Source organism: Eptatretus burgeri, chromosome 15 (assembly GCF_056783735.1).
Source record: "Eptatretus burgeri isolate ZD-2024b chromosome 15, Ebu_testis_v1, whole genome shotgun sequence".
Taxonomy (NCBI): Eukaryota; Metazoa; Chordata; class Myxini; order Myxiniformes; family Myxinidae; genus Eptatretus; species Eptatretus burgeri.
In genome coordinates this window covers 460,594-486,446 of record NC_140975.1, presented here as the reverse complement: position 1 = coordinate 486,446, position 25,853 = coordinate 460,594, and the positions used below count along the sequence as shown (strand labels likewise).

Below are 25,853 nucleotides of genomic sequence, written 5' to 3'. Positions count from 1 at the left end.
TTTACCATGCTCTTCTGTGAACCTCACTGGAGTGAAGAAAAAGAAAAAAACGAACAGTGGGTAAAAGAGCAACAATAATTGGAGAAATAAAAGGGAACGTGCAAATAAGAGAGGTTGCGATTGGTAGGGTAAAGGGGAGTAGAGAATATTGTTGGTAGAGATTGGGAATGATATGATTGTGATGTGCTTGCCTTAAACCCTGGAGGGAAGGATGGGAAAGAAGCATCTCCAACTACCTCGCCACCACAATTACAAGTACTCACCACATATTTAGCATAAATTACAATAATCGGGTCGATTATTCGCTATGATCCGGAATTAAAAAATAAAAAAAAAATCGAAAACTAAGCTCTCACAGGATGTTGCTATTCCACTGTTTATTTCTTCAGGAAAAGAAAATCACTGAGGAAGATCCATTGTAATCGTTATCGATGTTCCATATCGTTTACAGAGGAACGGTGCTGGCTGGGTCATTTTGGTTGTGCCAGGTCTTTATTTTGCTGGGCGGTTTTGATTTAAGGAGGGATGGTTTTTGTTTTGTTGGGCGGTTTTGATTTAAGGAGGGATGGTTTTTGTTTTGTTGGGCGGTTTTGATTTAAGGAGGGATGGTTTTTGTTTTGTTGGCCTGTTTTGATTTAAGGGAGATGGTTTTTGTTTTGTTGGGCGGTTTTGATTTAAGGGGGGGGATGGTTTTTGTTTTGTAGGGCGGTTTTGATTTAAGGGGGATGGTTTTTGTTTTGTTGGGGGTTTTGATTTCAGGGGGATTGTTTTTGTTTTGCTGGGTGATTTTGATTTAAGGGGGATGGGTTTTGTTTTGATTTAAGGGGGATGGGTTTTGTTTTGATTTAAGGGGGATGAGTTTTGTTTTGATTTAAGGGGGATGAGTTTTGATTTGCTGGGATGGTTTTTGTTTTGATTTCAGGGCGATGGTTTTTGTTTTGATTTAAGAGGGGATGAGTTTTGTTTTGCTGGGTGGTTTTGATTTTAGGGGGATGGTTTTTGTTTTCATTTCAGGGGGATGGTTCTTGTTTTCATTTAAGCGAGGATGGGTTTTGTTTTGCTGGGTGGTTTTGATTTTAGGAGGGATGGTTTTTGTTTTGCTGAGTGGTTTTGATTTAAGGCGGGATGGTTTTTGTTTTACTGGGCGGTTTTGATTTAAGGAGGGATGGTTTTTGTTTTGCTGGGTGGTTTTGATTTAAGGGGGATGGTTTTTGTTTTACTGGGCGGTTTTGATTTAAGGGGGATGGTTTTTGTTTTACTGGGCGGTTTTGATTTAAGGAGGGATGGTTTTTGTTTTGTTGGGGGTTTTGATTTCAGGGGGATTGTTTTTGTTTTGCTGGGTGGTTTTGATTTAAGGGGGATGGTTTTTGTTTTGATTTAAGGGGGATGTTTTTTGTTTTGATTTAAGGGGGATGAGTTTTGTTTTGCTGGGTGGTTTTGATTTTAGGGGGATGGTTTTTGTTTTCATTTCAGGGGGATGGTTCTTGTTTTCATATAGCGAGGATGGGTTTTGTTTTGCTGGGTGGTTTTGATGTAAGGATGGTTTTTGTTTTGCTGAGTGGTTTTGATTTTAGGAGGTATGGTTTTTGTTTTGCTGAGTGGTTTTGATTTAAGGGGGGATGGTTTTTGTTTTACTGTGCAGTTTTGATTTAAGGAGGGATGGTTTTTGTTTTGCTGGGCGGTTTTGATTTAAGGAGGGATGGTTTTTGTTTTACTGGGCGGTTTTGATTTAAGGGGCGATGGTTTTTGTTTTACTGGGCGGTTTTGATTAAAGGAGGGATGGTTTTTGTTTTGCTGAGTGGTTTTGATTTAAGGGGGATGGTTTTTGTTTTGATTTAAGGAGGGATGGTTTTTGTTTTGCTGGGTGGTTTTGATTTAACGGGGATGGGTTTTGTTTTGCTGGGCGGTTTTGATTTAAGGAGGGATGGTTTTTGTTTTGCTGCGCGGTTTTGATGTAAGGGGGGATGGTTTTTGTTTTACTGGGCAGTTTTGATTTAAGGAGGGATGGTTTTTGTTTTGCTGGGTGGTTTTGATTTAAGGGGGATGGTTTTGATTTAAGGGGGATGGTTTTTGTTTTGCTGGGTGGTTTTGATTTAAGGGGGATGGTTTTTGTTTTGCTGGGTGGTTTTGATTTAAGGGGGATGGTTTTGATTTAAGGGGGATGGTTTTTGTTTTGCTGGGTCATTTTGATTTTCAGGGGATGGTTTTTGTTTTACTGGGTGGTTTTGATTTAAGGAGGGATGGTTTTTGTTTTGCTGGGTGGTTTTGATTTAAGGGGGATGGTTTTGATTTAAGGGGGATGGTTTTGATTTAAGGGGGATGGTTTTTGTTTTGCTGGGTGGTTTTGATTTAAGGGGGATGGTTTTTGTTTTGCTGGGTGGTTTTGATTTAAGGGGGATGGTTTTTGTTTTGCTGGGTGGTTTTGATTTAAGGGGGATGGTTTTGATTTAAGGGGGATGGTTTTTGTTTTGCTGGGTCATTTTGATTTAAGGGGGGATGGTTTTTGTTTTGCTGGGGGTTTTGATTTCAGGGGGAATGGTTTTTGTTTTGATTTTATGGGGGATGGTTTTTGTTTTGTTGGGTGGTTTTGATTTAAGTGGGGATGGTTTTTGTTTTGCTGGGTGGTTTTGATTTAAGGAGGGATGGTTTTTGTTTTGTTTGGTGGTTTTGATTAATGGGGGATGTTTTTTGTTTTGCTGGGCCGTTTTGATTTCAGGGGGCATGGTTTTGTTTTGTTTGGCGGTTTTGATTTAAGGGGGATGGTGTTTGTTTTGATTTAAGGGGGATGGTTTTTGTTTTGATTTAAGGGGGGATGAGTTTTGTTTTGCTGGGTGGTTTTGATTTAAGGGGGATGGTTTTTGTTTTCATTTAAGGGGGATGGTTCTTGTTTTGATTTAAGGGGGATGAGTTTTGTTTTGCTGGGTGGTTGTGATTTAAGGGGGATGGTTTTTGTTTTGCTGGGCGCTTTTGCTTTAAGTGGGGATGGTTTTTGCTTTGCTGGGCAGTTTTGATTTAAGGGGGATGGCTTTTGTTTTGCTGGGTGGTTTTGATTTAAGGGGGGATGGTTTTTGTTTTGCTGGGCGGTTTTGATTTAAGGGGGGATGGTTTTTGTTTTGCTGGGCGGTTTTGATTTTCATGGGGGATGGTTTTTGTTTTGCTGGGCGGTTTTGATTTAAGGAGGGATGGTTTTTGTTTTGATTTTATGGGGGATAGTTTTTGTTTTGCTGGGCGGTTTTGATTTAAAGGGGGTGCTTTTGTTTTGCTGGGCAGTTTTGATATAAGGAGGGATGGTTTTTATTTTGCTGAGCGGTTTTGATTTCAGGGGGGATGGTTTTTGTTTTGATTTTATGGGGGATGGTTTTTGTTTTGATTTTATGGGGGATGGTTTTTGTTTTGCTGGGCGGTTTTGATTTAAGGGGGAATGGTTTTGTTTTGCTGGGCGGTTTTGGCTTTGCAGGGCATTCTTGGTTTTGTGGGGCAGTTTACTGTTGCCTACCCATTAATCAGGGCACCAATTAGTAATTTGTTCAAGGTGCCGGTGATAATTTACCAACTCTCAGTGAATGACACCGTGGGGTCTTTAACGTCCACCAACCAACACTGGAAGATGGGACACCCAGTTTAACTTCCATCTGGCACACACTTTGATGAATCGCCTTTCCTGTGAAATACCAGCATGACAATTTGCAGCTGAGCCAAGATTCAAAATCAGGCGAAATAATTCAGAGGTGAGTGTGCACAGATGAAAGCTATCCTGCAATGTTAAATAATTGTGAGATCTTCATGGCATACAACAGGTGACCACACGAGCCAATGACACCAAAATATTGTTTTCGTGGCATTTGTTGAGCAATGCTATCATTGACAGAAGAAAAATATAAAAAGAATGATAATTTAAATTTTAAAAGAAAAACTTGAGATATAAAGATTTTTGGATATCGATCATAATCGTGGTGCTGATAAACACTGGTGCATTAATAGATGCAAGTTTCTTCAAGTCTACAGCGAGAGGAAAGGTGAACCATTACGATTTTAAAGCGCAAAACACACCTGTGGATCTCAGCAAATAAATCTTCTGTTGTTCGCACACTCGTGTGTTCCATCTCCTTCTGTTCATTGCTTTCTTCTGGCACAATTCCTCCACCACCACCTTCATTGACATTCTCAGCTGGGAATGGACTGATCTGTAAATTTCTTTGGTTCTTCATCAGCTTCTCAACAGGAAAAACGTCATCTTTGTCCTCCTGAGGGTCTCCAAACTCCTGTGGTGGTGCTGGTAATTTCAGCTTTGCAATCTCCTCGATGCTGCCTGACTGTTGAGTTTCCGCCTCACACCTCTCATCTGCATGATGTCAAGAGAAGAGGGGAAAAGGAAGACTGTTCTGCAAGGACATTTTTCTTTTTTCACCAGGACCCACACAGTGAATTATGATTAGCCATTTCAACACAGAGCAAACAGAAAGCTGTGTTCAAACACAAACAGAACATCGAAAGAGAGACAGCCATTTGATGTTGCAATACCAAGTGGTTAAAAATCCAAAGGAATAAGTTAATGACAAGGTGGTCATGGAAATTATGCAGACCATGTAGGTCTTGTCAACAAAATGAACAAGACGACGACGTCATCCAGAGCACCAAACTTGCAAAATCTATGAAACCAATTGCTGGTTGAATTCAATGATCAAATGTGCAACACCTCTTCAAATTTGAACTGAATCGGATGAAAATTGACAAGTTTAGAAATTCAGCCGATGTAGACCTTTTGGACTTCATGGAACTCAAAAATCATTGGCTGTTGAATTCAGTGACCTGAAATATAAATCCTCTTCAAATTTCAACTCAATCGAATGAAAATGGAGGATTTTAGAAATGACCTTTTTGACCTCTAAAACAATAGGCTTCTTCGTTATGACAAACTCTATCATGTGAAGTTTCATGAAAATCGGTTTAACATTGTTATGTGACCTGTTGGCGATTGACAGACAGACAGACAGACAGACAGACAGACAGACAAAATGGACTGACCAATATACTCGAAAAATCTTTGATTTTTCAGGAAATAAGAGTTTAAAAAGTATCATATAAAAAGGTTGACGGAGGCAGCATGAGCCAAATAGTCTTTTCCTGTGCATCAGCCAATGGAATCGAGTTAATATTGGAGCCAAGGGATTAAATAAGAGCACCAATTTGATCTTGGAAGCCTGGTGTTGGCTTCGCGGTGAAGGTGACTGGATTGGGACCGAAGGGTCCCGAGTTCAAGCCCCTGTCGACAGCAGAATTAACATCAGGTGGGGTTGACTCAGCCTGTCATCGTTCCGAGGTCGGCGAAACAAGTACCAGTGTACTGTGGTAATAACCATTCGAGGTAACCTGCATTGGAGTGGCGACCCATCCAGGACTGCACACCTTGCCGATGAAACTGCCTAGGCAGCCATATGCGTCTTTATGGCGTGAAAGGAATGGTAATATTTTTACCCTCCCTGAAGGAGAGAGTATTGTGTTTGGGTCCATTTGTTAGTCTGTTTGTCAGTTGCAAAAATCAAAGATTTTTCAAACATGTTGGTCAATCGATTTTGTTATTCTGTCTGTCTGTTTATCGCCGGCAGGTTACAATTCCAAACCGATCATCATGAAACCTCACCAAATTGTAGCCTCAACTGAGAAGCCTATTGATTTTGAGGTCAAAGGTCATCTTGAGGTCAAATTTCTAAAATCGTCATTTTTCATCCGATTGACTTGAAATTTGAACAAGATTTGCACATTGCGTCACTTGATTGGGAAACTAACTATTTGAGGTCAAAAGGTAAAACTTCTAAAAATCAATTTCAATCTGCAAAAATAATAAATTTTCATCCGATTGACTTGTAAGTTGAGCAGGATTTACAAAGTCCATCACTGAATTGGGAAAGCAACTATTTGAGGTCAAAGGTCAACTCAAGGTCAAACTTCTAAAATCAATTTCAATCTGAAACATAACCAATTTTCATCCGATTGACCTGAACTTTGATTGAGATTGTCAATTTTAATCTTAATAAAATGCACAATTTGATGTATCCATGGCAACCTGTGGAGAGGGAGGTGGATTTTGCAAGTATCGTGCTCTGTACGACGTCTTTCTTGTTAGTCTGTCTGTCCGCACAGAACTTTCGTGTTTTTCTCCGCAACCGCTTGTCGAATCGAGACAAAATTTTCACCATTGGTGCAACTACTCATGTAGAATGTTTTAATGATAATTATGACGTCATAGGTCACGTGGTGTGGCAGCCATGTTGGAAAAACTGCAAAACATTGGACCTCTCTCTCTGAAACTGCACCAAGGAAAAAATTGAAACTTGGCACATGGAGAGTACTCATGTGGAATGATTGCGATTTAAAAAAATGACATCATAGGTGCCTTCGTTATGACGTCATAATTGCATATGTAGAATGCTACATCTGATCAGTCTGAAACAGATAAAAACATTGATCTAGGGATAAAATGGTCCACAATTTTTTTTGATGTCATCGGTCACATGATTCGGCAGCCATATTTTTTTTTTTAAAATAAAAACTTCAAAAATTTTCTTCTCTGAAGTGGCTGAACAGATTGAGGCGAAACTTTACATATATGACCGCCTATCCATAAGGAGCAAAAGGTTCACACACATGACATCATCAGTCACATGGTTTGGCAGCCATGTTGCATTTAAGAAAAATATTAAATAATGTTTTCTCTGGAACTGCTTAATCAATCGGCATGAAACTTCACAATTGTGATCTCGGACTGATGGGGAACACACATGTTAATTTTCAACGTGATCGGACACGTGTTCTGGCAGCCAGAATTGTTTAATTTTGCAATGTTTTTTTTGAATAAGCCTCACTTGGATGTGCTTGGATGGGTTTGAGGGTAGAGGAGCAGCAGCTGAAATGTGAATCCTATCCAGGTTCCTCCTGATGATGTCATCTTTGCTTTTTTGGGTTCCTTCTGATTACTCCAATGTAGGACTGTACCTATTTGGTCTTCCTTTTGATCTGAATTTAATTTATTTTATATTAATCCCATTCTGAATTACATTGAATCATAATAAAATAAAAAAACCTTATGGGTCAGGGTCAGGTGTCCGATCAAAGGAAGGTTTCATTAAAGTGAGACATCTTGGTACCCGGTCATCACTGCTCGCAGTAATAAGGTGGCAGTTCTAGTTTTGTCTCTTATTAATTACGGAACACGCCAGTACACGAATGTCACACAAAATACACCACACAAAACTACACAATCACCACAAAATACACCACGCAAAAGAAGTCCTGGTGAGGGTCTATAATCTCTGATTGCTCTTTTTCGTGTTCATATTGGAACCAAGGAATTAAAATAACAATATACACAGTTCCTACAGAAAGTGTACACCGCCTTTCAACATTTTCATCTTTTGTTATCTTATCGCCTGGAATACAATTTCATTAAATCAGACTTTTTACACCTTTATTTACACATCGTAACCCACAACTTCCAAGTGAAAAAGAAATTCTACAAATTTCAGAAAAGTAATTAAAAATACAAAACGAGAATATCTTGGTTGGATAAGTTTCCACCACCCCCCCCCACCCCCGAGTTAATACTTGGTGGAACCACCTGTGACAGCAATTACAGCTGTGAGTGTGTTGGCATAGGTCTCCACTAATTTTGTACACCTTGATTGGGTAATATTTGCCCATTCTTTTATAGAGGAATTCCAATAATGGTATCCCGTTAATCTTGAAACCAGAAAATTAAAATAACAGTACGTAGTGAATCTTGCAACCAACGATGTGAATGGGGCAAAAATTTGAAAAAAAAATAAACTGAACTCATGTTACATTTATGGTGATGAAGAAAAATACAAATACAATTAACAAACAAATTAAGAAATAAAAATTCCACAAAGATTAGGGGGTCAACGTCTTGAATCGCTCAAGAGGTTAACATAGCTAAGCACACAGTGCTCAGGATACTCCGGAAGGAATCCTTCTTGACTGATTGAAGAGTTGGTTAACATGCTGACCAAACTGCTTGAAAAGGATGGAGATTGTGTAAAATCAAGTAATTTCAAGAAAGTTTGTCTTTGGTGCTGTCCAATAAGTGGATGGGATGACCTGCATGTATGAGTACCAGTTAAGGATGACCACGCATCTCATGTTTACTGCAGCTGATAACCTGTTAAAGGAGATCCTGAGCTTATAGTTTGGAAGCACCGGCATCAAGTGATACATGATGCACTACTTTAATTAAATGGGTGTAAAACGATGCTGCTGAACAAATTGCTTAACAACTGTCCTTCCAGCCCCTCAAACACTTTTGCAGGTGCTCTGTATAATATCTGCTGATCTCAACATAATTCACGTTGGATAATCATTGCTTATAAACTTAAAAAAAAACTCATCAGGAACTTAACACTAAACTGACTGAACTAGAATTTCTTTATAAGTACACAGCATGATATGGTTTCACAACAAACTCACCTTGTTCACATCTCAGGTAACCTTCAATGTAATCCAGTTTTCCAGACTCACCTTTATATACATTTCTATCCCCTTCAGCCTCGACACCAGCGCAGGACGAGTGCAGGGAGTCTGTGTCCGACACACTGCCCATCCCAGAATCCAGCTCAAGCCGCTGACATTGTGAAGCAACGCCCTCATCTTTCCCAGTCAACAACGCCAAATGTACAGAAATCGGTCGTTTATCTCCATCAGGCACCTGTGTGCTGCCCCCATTCACCACTGCCATTGAATATGTGGGGACAGAATTGAGAGAACACGTTCTGGGACACAGCAGCCTTGAGGGCTTTGTGGGAACCATTGTACACTGCAGGTGACTTTGGTTGAGTTGTTTTTCTGTCTCCAGTTTAACAATTCTTTGCTGGCTGTTCTCAATATGCTCTTCTGGATTCGGATTTTGATGTTCTAGAACTAACTCGTTAGCCACGTCCTCAAGCACAGTTACAGAGGACATAGAGGTAGGATTCAGGAATGTAGGCAGAGTGGGTGACGTTGACAAACATAAAGGTGGCGTTGATGCCAGCTGCTGTGGCATTGTAACTGGTGATGGCAAGGATGGTAAAGGGGTCAGTGGAGGATTGCCATATGGGCTTGGAGGAGGCAAGGGGCTGGAAGAATACTCAAGGCAGTCAGTACTACAGGGGGGAAACAAATCTGCCACTTTCACAACTGGCAACTCCAAAGAAGCTCTTTTATCCAAAACAAGTTCTTTATTGGCAAGCAAAGTGTTTGACGTGGTCGTAGATGATGATGAGTCTTCACAAAATTGAGATTGTGGGTGAATATTTCCAAAAGTTGCAGGTCCAAGGGGCTTGTGCAGCCCAGCAATGCATTTTGAAGAACAATCAGTGGAGATGGGAGCATTAGCAACCCAAACAGGAGACTTTGCTTTCGGTGGTGGTGTTGGGGGGCATGGTGTTGACACAGAGTTGAAGTTGAGGTCGGTAGAACGGAGGTTTGCGAGGGTGCCTTGAGGAGCTAATATGGCCGATGGTGGTGGTAAGGGGCGAGGACTTTCCAAGACATTGCATGATGAAAAGGAACATGAAGTAGGTGTCAAAAGTTCAGATGGTGGTGGAGGTAGCTGTCTTGAATCAAAGGTTTCACTGAGTACAAGAGATGACTGACGCTCTGGAACACAAGGTTTGGAATGCTTGGTGAAATGGAAGGTGCGAGACATTGCACGAATTTCCTTGGGTTTCTGACTAGATGGCTTTGATGTCTGACTTGAGAAGGGCATCACACGTGGGCTAGGTGGTGTTGATGGTGTTGAGTTCCAACCATTCAATGTAACATTGATGTCCAAGTCTGAGCAGGGTCGGCAGTGGTCCTGCGAGTCTTCATTGAGGATTCTTGCATTGTGGTTGCTGTTACCAATCTGCCGACATCGACTGCTTTCAGGTCGCTCAAGGGAGTCTGTCCGCCGTGGTGGTTGTGGCTTCTCTCTGGTCTTCCGCAAACAAAAGCTACGAGACAGCGTACTGCAAGTGGAAGCCACATCACTCCCACCCCCATTACTCCAACCACAATTTCCCAGGGTCGTTTGAATTTGGCCAGACTCAGACAACCTTGCCATATCCACCGAGTGGAGAGACCCAGAATCAGGGATAGAAGATCCCTCACCAACACTATCCTCCCAGCACCACCAGGTTCCCTCAGCATCTCCATTGTAGTTGGTTTGGGATTTCACCAATTCAATCATCTCCCAGTCACTTCCATCCGATAAAACACTTTCCAAGGTGTCTGCCGTTGTCTCCGTCTCAGCACGAGGTAACTTCCAGCTATTCTCTGGCCTACAATGCAAGGCTTGTGGTAAGCTGAGTGCTGGGTGCAGAGGCCGAGGTTCCAAGGATGATTGTTCAGGAAATGTCCTTGGAACCACTGCAACTGGAATCTCCTCAGAACGAGGTCGGGTAGCCCCACTACTGGCAGATCGACCTTTCCTGAACTTTATCCTACTGCTATCACAACTTGTTTGAGAGCGTGAGAAACCAGCCATCGCCATTGCCAGAATGTTTCCCTGAGCAATGGGCTGTGCTTTATTTGGGGTGACACACATGCCCATCGGTCCAGTGACAGGTACTTCATTGCTCGTACTCGAGCGTAACACCTGAGCAGCAATACCATGGCCCCGTTGCGCACGGATGCGACGCACCGAAGGTGCGACAGTCCGTCCAAGATCGGGGAAGTTTTTCACTGGAGCAGCCTGTGGGATCACCAGGTCCTTTTTCTGCTCCTCCTTGGGCACTCTCATGTCGGTGCTGGGGAGCATAAGAGAACGGCCACGGTGTGCACGCCACTCGGATGCAGAGGCTGTAACGTTCAGAAACAAAGGGAAAAAGGCAATTCCACAACACATCTCATGGAGTTCCATAATTTTACAAATATTCTCATCCATCAAATAAAGGCATTTTTGAATTGAATTACTTATTTTTACATTGATGTCGGGCTCATCGAGGAGCTCGAGTACATCATGAAGACATTGGTGTACTATGACATGAATTTAACAGACAAGTGACAAACACGCATGGTATGTCGGATTTAAACCTTGGTTTCCTGCAACAGGAACCAGGGGCTTCGGATAGGAACACTCACAGGCCAATCCTTGAAGTGAAATGGTTGGACAAAGGAAGTGCAAAGAAATCAAAATGAAACGGACACTCCCTAGCGAGTGAGGTGGAAATGAAGAACGACCGACACGTACCGAGTTCATGGTGCATTTTGTCCGTAACTCCAGAGATGGTTTTCCGACGGGAATTCTTGATGCGACGATTTAAAGTTCCTTCTGTGTACAGCAATGAACGCCGCATGCTGGCTTGTCTCTCAAAGTTGCTTCCTGGTAACAGGGTGTGGGCGGACATGATGGAAGAGTGTGCAAGAATACTGTGGCAAATATACATTGACGCAAATCATTTGTATCTCCAGAGTGATGGTGTAGGGCGAAGTCCAAGGTGTAAACAACTTGCAGGAAGAGCCTTTGAAACTCCACCCTCTGGTTTTATAGTGAGGACTCGGTTCACAAGCATCCACCATTGGAGTTATTTGTGAACCGGTTACCCGAATGAAAAACCAATCGCTCCACATTAGCGAATGCTTGCGCCTTGGGAAGCTACAAAAATATTCCTTAGGAGGAGGAGGAGATGCTTTTGGAGTAAATCTTTACAGGACAACCATACCAGATACATCGATGGAAATGATGTCGGTGGTGATGGATTCGGCGTGTTCTCGCATGCGCTGCTCTGGTGTTGGCAATGGAAGGCATCCACTCCAGTTGGTCTGCTTATCCAGCGTTCTGGGGGAGCCTGGAGCCACACGTAAGCTTGAAGAAAGAGGAGCTGGGCTCCGTGGCCACTCGACTTCCTCCAAGTCAGATGACAAAGATGTCTGGGAATAGATACAACATTTAAGTGTGGTGGCCTGAGTTTCACAAAGGCTTCTCGAGCTGCTACAAATTTGGGGCTTGTGCCCTTGATTTTTGCCCTTCATTTAAGAGGCAATCTCTGCCACAAAGACAATCAGAAAACGATGCTGCATCCAGGGGTTGTGTTCACCTCTGAGGGTAAGCCTAGAATGTGTGAAAAGAAACCAGAAAATGAAGTTTTCCTTTGTGGGGAGGGTGGGGGGGGTGAGGGGAGGATTTGAGGAACGAGTCACCAGAAATGGGGCGGGGGCGGGGAGGCAAGCCGTCGGAGAGGGGCGAGCCGCCAGAAACGGGGTCGGAGAGGGGCGAGCCGCCAGAAACGGGGTCGGAGAGGGGCGAGCCGCCAGAAACGGGGTCGGAGAGGGGCGAGCCGCCAGAAACGGGGTCGGAGAGGGGCGAGCCGCCAGAAACGGGGTCGGAGAGGGGCGAGCCGCCAGAAACGGGGTCGGAGAGGGGCGAGCCGCCAGAAACGGGGTCGGAGAGGGGCGAGCCGCCAGAAACGGGGTCGGAGAGGGGCGAGCCGCCAGAAACGGGGTCGGAGAGGGGCGAGCCGCCAGAAACGGGGTCGGGAGAGGGGCGAGCCGCCAGAAACGGGGTCGGAGAGGGGCGAGCCGCCAGAAACGGGGTCGGAGAGGGGCGAGCCGCCAGAAACGGGGTCGGGAGAGGGGCGAGCCGCCAGAAACGGGTCGGAGAGGGGCGAGCCGCCAGAAACGGGGTGGGAGAGGGGCGAGCCGCCAGAAACGGGGTCGGAGAGGGGCGAGCCGCCAGAAACGGGGTCGGAGAGGGGCGAGCCGCCAGAAACGGGGTCGGAGAGGGGCGAGCCGCCAGAAACGGGGTCGGAGAGGGGCGAGCCGCCAGAAACGGGGTCGGAGAGGGGCGAGCCGCCAGAAACGGGGTCGGAGAGGGGCGAGCCGCCAGAAACGGGGTCGGAGAGGGGCGCAGCCGCCAGAAACGGGTCGGAGAGGGGCGAGCCGCCAGAAACGGGGTCGGAGAGGGGCGAGCCGCCAGAAACGGGGTCGGAGAGGGGCGAGCCGCCAGAAACGGGGTCGGAGAGGGGCGAGCCGCCAGAAACGGGGTCGGAGAGGGGCGAGCCGCCAGAAACGGGGTCGGAGAGGGGCGAGCCGCCAGAAACGGGGTCGGAGAGGGGCGAGCCGCCAGAAACGGGGCCGGAGAGGGGCGAGCCGCCAGAAACGGGGTCGGAGAGGGGCGAGCCGCCAGAAACGGGGTCGGAGAGGGGCGAGCCGCCAGAAACGGGGTCGGAGAGGGGCGAGCCGCCAGAAACGGGGTCGGGAGAGGGGCGCAGCCGCCAGAAACGGGGTCGGAGAGGGGCGAGCCGCCAGAAACGGGGTCGGAGAGGGGCGAGCCGCCAGAAACGGGGTCGGAGAGGGGCGAGCCGCCAGAAACGGGGTCGGAGAGGGGCGAGCCGCCAGAAACGGGTCGGAGAGGGGCGAGCCGCCAGAAACGGGGTCGGAGAGGGGCGAGCCGCCAGAAACGGGGTCGGAGAGGGGCGAGCCGCCAGAAACGGGGTCGGAGAGGGGCGAGCCGCCAGAAACGGGGTCGGAGAGGGGCGAGCCGCCAGAAACGGGGTCGGAGAGGGGCGAGCCGCCAGAAACGGGGTCGGAGAGGGGCGAGCCGCCAGAAACGGGGTCGGAGAGGGGCGAGCCGCCAGAAACGGGGTCGGAGAGGGGCGAGCCGCCAGAAACGGGGTCGGAGAGGGGCGAGCCGCCAGAAACGGGGTCGGAGAGGGGCGAGCCGCCAGAAACGGGGTCGGGAGAGGGGCGAGCCGCCAGAAACGGGGTCGGAGAGGGGCGAGCCGCCAGAAACGGGGTCGGAGAGGGGCGAGCCGCCAGAAACGGGTCGGAGAGGGGCGAGCCGCCAGAAACGGGGTCGGAGAGGGGCGCAGCCGCCAGAAACGGGGTCGGGAGAGGGGCGAGCCGCCAGAAACGGGGTCGGAGAGGGGCGAGCCGCCAGAAACGGGGTCGGAGAGGGGCGAGCCGCCAGAAACGGGGTCGGGAGAGGGGCGAGCCGCCAGAAACGGGTCGGAGAGGGGCGAGCCGCCAGAAACGGGGTCGGGAGAGGGGCGAGCCGCCAGAAACGGGGTCGGAGAGGGGCGAGCCGCCAGAAACGGGGTCGGAGAGGGGCGAGCCGCCAGAAACGGGGTCGGGAGAGGGGCGAGCCGCCAGAAACGGGGTCGGAGAGGGGCGAGCCGCCAGAAACGGGGTCGGAGAGGGGCGAGCCGCCAGAAACGGGTCGGGAGAGGGGCGAGCCGCCAGAAACGGGGTCGGAGAGGGGCGAGCCGCCAGAAAACGGGGTCGGAGAGGGGCGCAGCCGCCAGAAACGGGGTCGGAGAGGGGAGAGCCGGCCAGAAACGGGGTCGGAGAGGGGCGCAGCCGCCAGAAACGGGGTCGGAGAGGGGCGAGCCGCCAGAAACGGGGTCGGAGAGGGGCGAGCCGCCAGAAACGGGGGCGGAGGGGAGCGAGCCGCCAGAAACGGGGGAGGAGAGGGGCGCAGCCGCCAGAAACGGGGTCGGAGAGGGGCGAGCCGCCAGAAACGGGGTCGGAGAGGGGCGAGCCGGCCAGAAACGGGGTCGGAGAGGGGCGAGCCGCCAGAAACGGGGTCGGAGAGGGGCGAGCCGCCAGAAACGGGGTCGGAGAGGGGCGAGGCGCCAGAAACGGAGTCGGAGGGGGGCGGGCCGCCAGAAACCGGGTCGGAGAGGGGCGCAGCCGCCAGAAACGGGGTCGGAGAGGGGCGAGCCGCCAGAAACGGGGTCGGGAGAGGGGCGAGCCGCCAGAAACGGGGTCGGAGAGGGGCGAGCCGCCAGAAAACGGGGTCGGAGAGGGGCGAGCCGCCAGAAACGGGGTCGGAGAGGGGCGAGCCGCCAGAAACGGGGTCGGAGAGGGGCGAGCCGCCAGAAACGGGGTCGGAGAGGGGCGAGCCGCCAGAAACGGGGTCGGAGAGGGGCGAGCCGCCAGAAACGGGGTCGGAGAGGGGCGAGCCGCCAGAAACGGGGTCGGAGAGGGGCGAGCCGCCAGAAACGGGGTCGGAGAGGGGCGAGCCGCCAGAAACGGGGTCGGAGAGGGGCGAGCCGCCAGAAACAGGGTTCGTTTGTTGTGAAGGGTACTCTGTGCGAATGCAGACAGATGTATGGGTGGGGTCATAAAGTGGTGTAGTTTTTTTGGCTCTCAAATAGCCATCCTCAAATTCCTTACCCCACTGTGTGTGCTGTTTGTAGAAGGCAGTCGATTGAACAGTGGTGATTGCGAGTAACACCAGGAACTGCACCAACTGTCTTTATGGACTCTGTCACAATCTGTAAAATGAACACACCACTGGGCACCTCACAAAGCACACACACACCTTTGCTCTTTTTATGTCAAAGATTGCATGCACTTCCTCTGCACCCCATATTAACTCTCCCATATACCTCGAAGTAGTGTGTTCATGTTGGACTGGGCCTCGTCCTCGAGAGCTTGCATGCTGGCAGGCCGCGAGACAGGCAGAAACATCTGTTTGTGGTGCGGCCAAGGGGCATGGTAGCGATTTGATTTTTTCTTTTGCTCCAACCTTGGGGCATCTTTTGGGGAGCAGGTGGGTAGGGGGGGGGGTGCAGCTTACTAACTGGTAAGAAATAAAATGGTGATGAAACATCCACTTCGGTTTCCACCAATATGTGCACCCGTCTTGTCTCGGTTCCACAAAGGCAAAAGCACTGAACATCCCGGTCACAGAGATCATCCCATGCAGGCCTCGTTGAGTACAATAAAGGCTTGAAAAATATAGATCAATTAGCACCACTCCATTCTCACCAGTTACATGTGCACATGTATGTACAGTCACATCTACACATATTAAGGTACATTTTCACCCAATGAGGAAGCCAGTCTCAGGGTGGTCTCCAACACGAGTGCCGGATCGCTCGCTGAGGCCCAGGAGTGGGTCAGAAGGTTGAATCAATAAAAAAAAAAAATCCACTAAGTAACCCCGGCAGCAGCTGCGCCACATATTGCCTCATTGAGTGTTTGCCATGTTTAAATTTATCATTTTTTTTTGGTTTATAAATATTTCTAACAAAATTCACGAATTAGAAAAATGTTAATCGGAATAGAGTTTACAATCACAATTAAAATGTGGAAAAGGATAGTACTTCAACTTAAGGCCAAAGCGCATCACCTGGGGTTCAAACCCCATCACAAACCGTGCACGGTTTGACGGTCAGGAACTTGAGAATCAGCATAAGGTTTTAAAACAATCACAATGATTAATTGTAAATTGTACAAGGTTGTACAACGCTTCCTGTAAGATTGCACATCATGTTTGCAGCCTGTCTCGTGTTGCAGTCGTCAAACCACACGGTGTAACACCGAGTTCAAATCCAATGACACACTGCGTGGTGGTCCTTGTGACCCAGCATCCACCAAGGTCCTTGTGATGTACACGTAAGTACATTGATATCTCTTAATGTCATTGTTGGTGCGATTCCTGCACAAGCTCCTCTCAAAGCCTCAGATAAGTGTAGATGCAGATGTTTCAGAACATTTTTCCTTGAATACATGTACAAGTTATTTCATGTGCTTTAGACTGCGTACGAGAACGAAACATTCGATGGAACCTCGTGCTGAGGCTTGTTTGAACACTGGGAGTACCCCTACGAACACTGGATACCATTGAGCATCTCTCTCACCCTTCTGATGCTTTCATGCACCTAAGCCTTGTTTAGGAAACTTCATCTCAGGCCTCGATGACCGTGCATGGTTTTTTGCAGAACTGTAGCTCAGGAATCAAAACACTTGTTACAGAAAACACAAAACAGGGATCCAACGTGTTGGATGCATGTCCGCTTACCTCGATAGTCACACTCTGGGATAACGCGACCCACAGTACCACCCATTAGCTGCAATTGGGGCAGACCTGCTGGAACTGGGTACAATGCTCTGCTCTCGGTACTCATTTTATTCCTCTTTTACATCACTCAATAATTGGCCACGCCTGCACCACGGTACCCCTGTGGGATTGGCTTGCTGCCAAACCCGCATTGCTCCTTGAAGCCCCCACAAAGATTGTGCCTGGAAAATAAATTACCGTATCAAGTGGACCTTGTAAAACAACCACAGGCCCCATATACACAACGACATTCCACCATTACAGGTTCGACCACCACTTCCATAAAGATCCACTTCCCTTCCCACCACTGTCAGCCTGTGGTCACGTTCTCGTTTGGTCCAACCGTGTTCGTACCTCTGATCCATCAGGCGGTCCTCTCGTTCACAGAAAGTCTCAGAAGCGTGTTTTTTTTTTTTACCATCGCAGGTTTACCATCACCGAACACAACGAGGAGGTCTCGAGGCACAGAAGAATGGACGGAAGAGAGGATGCCACGGAACAATAGACCACCAACTACTAAATAAGGCCATTCTCGAAAACTGAAAATTACCAACCACCAAATTGTCCACAGCATGGATAGACGATAAAAAGCTTTTCAAGGTATCCAACAATCATGAATGATAAAATGCTAGCAAGTGTACAGGACCAATCGCCAAATAAACAAACCGATTGAAAAAGCAATGGATCTCTGAAATACCACATTGATATGACGTACAACACCCGGAAAGAAAGATCTAAAGGTGAAGATGCGTCGTGGGATCATCCAGGGTGCCGGCCTTTACCCCCTCCTGTTTTACCTGGCCCTGGACCCACTGAGCAACCTCATTTTAATGAGCAAGGGATATGGACACCCCCACGGTATCCAAGAAGAGAACGTCCAAAGACACAGGGAAGGTGACAAATCTACTGCACTTGGATGATCGAAAAAAAAAAATTCACACCAAACGACAAAAAACATATTGCAGATCAACAACCCAAACTAGTAAAATGGTGCTCCGGGGACATTCAAATGGAAGTTGGCCGAGATGAGTGTGTCATGTGCACATTCGTACAGGGTAAACCAACAAAAACAGACAATGTAAAAATCGACAAAAATACAACACAGGAACAAGAGAACGAAGCATCTTACAAATACGTAGCTTGAGTGGAGCAAGGCCACCAAATATTTCACAAACAAATGCACAAAACAATTACCAAAGGATACCCAGGTAGAACGAAGCTGATCCTGAAAACGTACCTCTTCCCAAGAAACAAAACTAAAACCATAAACCATCTCACAGTACCAGTGTTCCAATACAGCTGCGGATTTCATAAACTGGCCCCAATCAGAAATCGGGAAAGTAGATATCAAAACAAGGAAGCTCTGCACGATCCACAAAATGTTCTACAAAAATAAATAAATAAATAAATTAATAAAATCAGAGCATCTCGAGATGGTATCTGCCAAGACAAGCAGGTGGCGGCCTGATGGAACTCAACAACGTGCACAAAGGTTGAGTACATGAAAAGTTCAACAGGCTACTGAACCAATTTGGATATAAACATGTATAAACAAAATATTAATACTAATAATATCCCCCCTCCCCAAGGGGTTATTCACACCATGTTAATGTGTATAAACACAATATTAATACTAATAATATCCCCCCTCCCCAAGGGGTTATTCACACCATGTTAATGTGTATAAACACAATATTAATACTAATAATATCCCCCTCCCCACGGGGTGATTCACACCATGTTAATGTGTATAAACACAATATTAATACTAATAATATCCCCCTCCCCAAGGGGTTATAAACACAATATTAATACTAATAATATCCCCCCTCCCCAAGAGGTTATTCACACCGTGTTAACGTGTATAAACACAATATTAATACTAATAATATCCCTCTCCCCAAGAGGTTATTCACACCGTGTTAACGTGTATAAACACAATATTAAGACTAATAATATCCCCCTCCCCAAGGGGTTATAAACACAATATTAATACTAATAATATCCCCCCTCCCCAAGAGGTTATTCACACCGTGTTAACGTGTATAAACACAATATTAATCCTAATAATATCCCCCCTCCCCAAGGGGTTATTCACACCATGTTAATGTGTATAAACACAATATTAATACTAATAATATCCCCCTCCCCAAGGGGTTATTCACACCATGTATAAACAATATTAATACTAATAATATCCCCCTCCCCAAGGGGTTATTCACACCATGTATAAACAATATTAATACTAATAATATCCCCCTCCCCAAGGGGTTATTCACACCGTGTTAACATGTATAAACACAATATTAATACTAATAATATCCCCCTCCCCAAGAGGTTATTCACACCGTGTTAACATGTATAAACACAATATTAATACTAATAATATCCCCCTCCCCAAGGGGTTATTCACACCGTGTTAACATGTATAAACACAATATTAATACTAATAATATCCCCCCCCCCAAGAGGTTATTCACACCGTGTTAACATGTATAAACACAATATTAATACTAATAATATCCCCCTCCCCAAGAGGTTATTCACACCGTGTTAACATGTATAAACACAATATTAATACTAATAATATCCCCCTCCCCAAGAGGTTATTCACACCGTGTTAACATGTATAAACACAATATTAATACTAATAATATCCCCCTCCCCAAGGGGTTATTCACACCGTGTTAACATGTATAAACACAATATTAATACTAATAATATCCCCCTCCCCAAGAGGTTATTCACACCGTGTTAACATGTATAAACACAATATTAATACTAATAATATCCCCCTCCCCAAGAGGTTATTCACACCGTGTTAACGTGTATAAACACAATATTAATACTAATAATATCCCCCCGCCCCAAGGGGTTATTCACACCGTGTTAACGTGTATAAACACAATATTAATACTAATAATATCCCCCCGCCCCAAGGGGTTATTCACACCGTGTTAACATGTATAAACACAATATTAATCCTAATAATATCCCCCCTCCCCAAGAGGTTATTCACACCATGTATAAACAATATTAATACTAATAATATCCCCCTCCCCAAGAGGTTATTCACACCGTGTTAACATGTATAAACACAATATTAATACTAATAATATCCCCCTCCCCAAGGAGGTTATTCACACCGTGTTAACGTGTATAAACACAATATTAATACTAATAATATCCCCCCTCCCAAAGGGGTTATTCACACTGTATTAATGTGTATAAACACAATATTAATACTAATAATATCCCCCTCCCCAAGGGGTTATAAACACAATATTAATACTAATAATATCCCCCCTCCCAAAGGGGTTGTTCACACCGTATTAATGTGTATAAACACAATATTAATACTAATAATATCCCCCCTCCCAAAGGGGTTGTTCACGCCGTGTTAACGTGTATAAAATATGTTATTGTGGCGCTTCGTGGGGCACTCCTACCGGAAGTAAAAATATTAGGACCGCCTGCCCTGAAGCTCACCTGGATCAGAAGCAACAGTCACTCAAACAACCCTCCCCCCCGCCCCCCTATCCCCCGCAGACCTCCCCAGACCCAGAATTTTTGATTGCTGTGAATAAACTTTGGTGCATCAAGGGTGATGAAGGTTGTGGTCAAGTTTCATCAAAATCGTGTGTGTCGTTTGCGAGAAGAGAGCAAATACCTATTTTGAGGGGTCAACCCCCCTCCCCCCCTGCCCACCGTAGCCGCCTTAATGAGCACAGATTTTGATACGGCAAATACACCTTCATTAGGCATCAGATATGAAGTTTGTGGCCAAGTTTCATCAAAATTGTGTGTTTGGTTTAAGTGATAATGACTGAAGTATTTACGATTGACTCACTCACTCACTCACTCCTTCACCTGTAGACACTGCTCGATCACATAAGCTCAAAGTCCAGGTGAGCTAAAATATTATATTCCACAAACACATATATTTGAACAGTCACACTTATCGCTTGTAATAACTTGTACATGTATTCAAGGGAAGATGTTTGGAGGCTTTGAGAGGAGCTTGTGCAGGAATCACACCAATGATGACCAAGAGATATCAATGTACTTATGTGTGCATCACAAGGACCTTGGTAGATGCTGGGTCACAAGGACCACCATGCAGTGTGTCATTGGATTTGAACCCGGTGTTCCACCGCGTGGTTTGAAGCGTTGGTTATTCAACTGTTCAAATATGTGTTTGTGGTTTATAATACCTTCTCAAACAGTCGCTGCTGCTGTTTTACACGACACTGAAAGGGAGGAAACCCGACCTTCTGGAGGCATTATATACCAACGGACCCGAGCTGAGATCGACTGGAATTTAGATACCCCACAGAACAAAATAACTCTACCCTTGGTGCTGGTCTCGCAGGCAGCGGGTCGAGTGGTGACATTAAATGAAGTACAACTACAACCTCCCCCCCCCCCAAGTCCTTTGGTTTCGTTATGTCGGGTTCGACAGGTAACCGGCCACTGTGGTCAGTTCGACAGGTAAACCTCCATAATATCTCCAGAGTTTGTGTTGTCGGTAAAAAAGGTTTCAGCAGATAAACACACACACACACACACACACACACACACACACACACACACACACACACACACACACACACACACACACACACACACACACACACACACACACACACCTGTTTAACCATCAGCAGCAATGATAGTTACCTTCCTCAAGGTAGAAAAGACAGAAGGGAATAAACGGCATGAGATATGAATGGGTTTGTGTTGACGTGGAACCCAATCCTCGTGTTCTTGAGAGTTGTGTAAATGTGACAAAATCCCTGGAATGTAAAGTATGCCCAGAACGATAGATATTTGGATTAATGGTGAATACAGGATCTTAAACGTTAAAAACCGCTTTACGAAGGTTCTTCTCGGGTCAAAGGTGAAATGGTTCATGAAGTAGAGGCGTGACATGAAAAGTGAAAAAGTAAACGCTGGCATGCATGGCCTGGCATGGCACGTTAAGTGGCCCATTAGCTCCTGAACAGTATATGAAGGGCATTGTGGGCTGGAGGATTTGGAGGAGGACTTTCAATTTATCACACAGAACAAAAAACACTATATATTGTTGTGGTTACCAGATTCGCAAACCACCATTCAGGTCCCTTAGGTGAGGTATCTCGGTAAGTGCATGTGTAGTTAGGCCCAAACCCGTTGTCTAGTGGGAATACATGTCATTTATGCGAGCTGCGACTCTTCAGGATAGCCGTTTTTCTTTTACTATCTTTATTTTGGACCAACCGCCATGATCACAACCACAACATCAACCACCGACCACAACCACCGCTTCACCACAACCGTAGCATCGCCACCGTTCTTGCCCCGCTGTGGGTACCGGTGTTGGACTCATGCAGAACGCGCGTCGAACAGCGTGTACAAAATCACGGATTTTCTGCTTCAAAAACGGATCAAAAACGACACACGCCCACTTTTTGCCGTCCAATCGGTGAGCGAGGGGCGATTTGGCCCCGCCTCCAGAACGATCGATATATGCAAATTTGTGGATCAAAAAGCCTTCACGCCCACTTTTTCTCGGGCCAATGGGGAGCGAGGTGAAAGGTCAAAGGGAGGGGGTCAAAGGCGAAGTTACGGGGGGATAAAAGGACGGTGTTCGTCAGTCAGAGGAGAGTCAGCAGAACGAGAGTCGGAGAGTCGGGAACGAGAGAAGGAGCAGAACGCGGTCGGAGAGTCAAGAAGAGGAGAGTCGGAAGCAGAGGGTCAAGACTTCGCGGGCGGTGGAGCTGCTCGTCGTGTGCGTTGGAGTCGGAACGGAGGGGACGGAGCTGTGGAAAGGCGGCGACACCAGACGAGGGGGTGCTCGCGTCGTGCAGGAAGCTGCACCCGAGGGAGGCCGACAGCGCGACCTGGCCGAGGTGGAGACGCTCGTCGCAGATAATAAAGATCCTCTATACCCCGAGCATCAGCAACCCCCTCCTGTTTCCCCCCGCGCTGAGATAGTGCGACCAAGGGGGCCCCCGTTCCCACCCCCTGCCAGGCACTGTCCACGAGGCCCGCGGGTTGCGGGGCCATCGCCGCTCCGCGTCTCATCACCAGACGGGTAGGCCCGACCCGGTCTCGGCCTCAGGCCTACCCCATTCTTGGGGGATTTCTTTTCCTTGGTTTTGGGTATGTGTTGTCGGCGCCGTCTGTGAAGTAGAATTGTATAAGTGTTGCCGTGTGCTCGGTAGTCGGTATTAGCTCTGCACTGTGTTTTCACTTTTATGTTTGCTTTTTGTGTAAATGGAATTGTGTTTTCTTTTTTTTGTGTGCATTTGGTGGAATTGTATTTGTGTGCTTTCCGTTCGTCGCGAATAAATGTGCTTTATTGTTGAACTGTTCTCCCGCTTCGCTTCGTCTTTTTCCTCCATTGAATCCCCATCTTGCTTCACGTAAAGGGTTGGTAGTGGGCTGAATACGCCCGATAATTAATCGAACCGTCGAGGTCGACGATAACACCGCTCGGTTATTCTGATAGTACGGAACGGGTCGCTTAAGTGGCCCGTGTCCGAAGTCGACCTGCGGCGAGGTGCGATCGCCCGGTCTACCCTCCGCGTGGGTACTTAGGTAGTTCGAATTTGGCGAGCAACCCTATCCCACGCGGGGGCTGATTGGCTCGATCGCGGTGAGACCGAAAGGTCCACCCGTGACTGGTTCCCGGCGTTAGTCCGAGAGGGTCACGACTGGATTGTCCGTCCGGTGGGCGACGTGCCGCGATTCGAGTTACGTGGCCGTCAGCACGCCGGCGGGCGCGAAAACCGCAACACTGGTGTCGGGAGTGGGATGCAAATTCATCGCCCTCCTCGCGGCACTGGTATTGGAGAGCGGGACAACAGGCTCTCCTGTCTCCAGCGAAATTCACGGGAATCGGTCCAGGGGTGAGAGAAGCGACCCCCGATTCCCTCCAAATTACGAGCGAGCAAATTAACCCTTCACGAGAAGCAAGATGGCGTCTCAAGGCGAGCGGGAGCCGGGGGTATTAGAAATGGATGTAGAATGTGTAGGATCCATGGTCCAGGATGGAATCCCCGAGCAGGAAATGTTGATTGTGCAGGAACACGGACTCGCCCAACTGAACCCAGGACCCGAGGTGGGTGCGGCAGCGGCCGCGGTGTATGACACCTCCCCCCCCCCCTCTCCACCAAGACCCTTCCCCAACCCCTGCCGAAACGGCTCACTTGAGTGCATCCGACATGGCCCAGCTATTCACCATGCTGGCACAAATGAATGCGGCAATGACAAATGAAATGAAAAACGAAATGAAAGGCATGAACAAACAAATGATCGAAAAGATGGAGGCGAATATGAAAAACGAAATGAAAGGCATGAACGAACAAATGAACGAAAAGATGGATACAAATACAAATGAAGTGAAAACGACGATGGATACAAATACAAATGAAGTGAAAACGACGATGGATGCGAATACACAGCAAATGAAGGAAGAAATGAAAAAGCTGCGGGGTGAGACGCAGAACATGGGCCGAAGCCTGCAGGCGGGCATGAAGGCCGTGACCGGGGAGATAAAAATGGCGACTCCACGTGTGGGAGCAAACGAGCTGGGTGGGGGTGCAACGGCTGACAGGCCCGCGGTGGAGGCGGGTGAAAAAATAATTCGTGGAACGTGTTGGGCGAGGGTCGTGACGATGACCGAAAGGGAAAAATTAAATGGGGAGACCAAAACGTGTGAGACGAGACACGAGGTGACGACAACAGAAATAATAGTTGAGACAAGGGAGGTAAAGGGTGAAGAGTTGGCAGAGACACGGGAGATGGGAACGATAGAGGGAAGACTACACGATGAAGACGGGGTAAGTGACGCGCACGCACACACGGAGGTAGTGGAGGACAATGGGGGTGAGCTCGCGGAGCGTGTAGGGACCCGGTGCGAGCAGCGGGATGGCCTCCTCCAGGAACGAGGGGAGGGAGTATGCCCCCTTGAGGCGAGTCACGACCAGGTGAGTTCGGTCGTGCTTTGCGAGGTTGAGGGGACGAGTGCTGTGGACAGGTGCACGGAGAGCTTGGGGGGTATGGAGGCCCCGGAGACCCTTGTGGGGACACAAATCCCCAGTGTGGTTGTCCCTGTGTGTGTGGTGCAAGGTGTGAGTGCGTCCCCGTGTGTGGAAGCGACCCCGTGTGTGAGTGGTGTGGTGGCGATGGTGCCGGAGTACATGCTTCCCAGCACGCCGTGTGTGAGTGAGGCACGGAGTGTGAGTGAGGCACCGCGGGTTAGTGCCCCCGCGTGTGTGGATGAGGCACCGTGTATGAGTGTCGCCGTGTGTGTGAGTGAAGCACCGCGGATGAGTGCCCCCGCGTGTGTGAGTGAGGTACGGTGTATGAGTGAGGCACCGTGTGTGAGTGTCGCCGTGTGTGTGAGTGAGGCACCGCGGGTGTGTGCCCCCGCGTGTATGAGTGAGGCACGGTGTGTGGATGAGGCACAGCGGTTGAGTTCCCCCGCGTGTGTGAGTAGTATGGTTTGTGTGAGTAGTGAGGCACGCGTGAGTGAACGGCCGTGTGCAAGGGAGACCGTGTGTGTGAGAGAGCGGTATGTGAGGGAGATGTCGGTTGGCATGCGGGAGCACGCAGCCGCGTCTCCCCGTGTGAATGTGATGGTGTGGACTGTGTGCGTCGTGACACGCAGGTGTGCGTGTGTGGAATGGCGACGGAGACGGCGACAGAGGAGAGAAAGCCGAGTAGCGGCTGTAGTTGTTTCGAGGACCGTGCCGGGTTCACCCAGCAGTGAGCACGCGGTTCGTGCTGTGCAACGCACGAGACCGCCACGTGCTCGCTTGCGAGAGTGAAGTCCCGGTCCGGAAACGCACGCGGTGGATTTGCCGATCCCGCGGACGGACAAAGTTTAGGCAGGTAAATGGATTTGGACCGGACGGGTTCTCCACGCGATCGTGTGTGTTCAGCTCCAACGGGCAAAGCACATGTGTTCGCGTGGGAAACCCCTCGAGACGTGGGGCTTGTGTTTTTTTTTGCGCACGGTGACGTCATGGCTGCACGTGTGGTT

General features: G+C 47.8%; 1 protein-coding gene across 3 annotated transcripts in view; it reads right to left on the bottom strand.

The window, feature by feature from the left end:
- The window catches only part of NHSL1 (NHS like 1), a 68,258-nt gene that overhangs the window by 2,707 nt on the left and 39,698 nt on the right, over positions 1 to 25,853 (bottom strand). For 2 of the 3 annotated variants that reach the window (XM_085857273.1, XM_085857274.1), the window contains exons 2-7: positions 15,366 to 15,515; positions 15,151 to 15,251; positions 11,697 to 11,904; positions 11,225 to 11,356; positions 8,533 to 10,833; positions 4,051 to 4,342 (exon numbers count right to left, since the gene is read on the bottom strand). In XM_085857273.1, coding sequence (XP_085713399.1) covers positions 4,051 to 4,342; positions 8,533 to 10,833; positions 11,225 to 11,356; positions 11,697 to 11,904; positions 15,151 to 15,251; positions 15,366 to 15,515 — 3,184 coding nt within the window. The remainder of the gene's footprint in view (positions 1 to 4,050; positions 4,343 to 8,532; positions 10,834 to 11,224; positions 11,357 to 11,696; positions 11,905 to 15,150; positions 15,252 to 15,365; positions 15,516 to 25,853) is intronic. The other variant, XM_085857275.1, reaches the window with a different exon arrangement.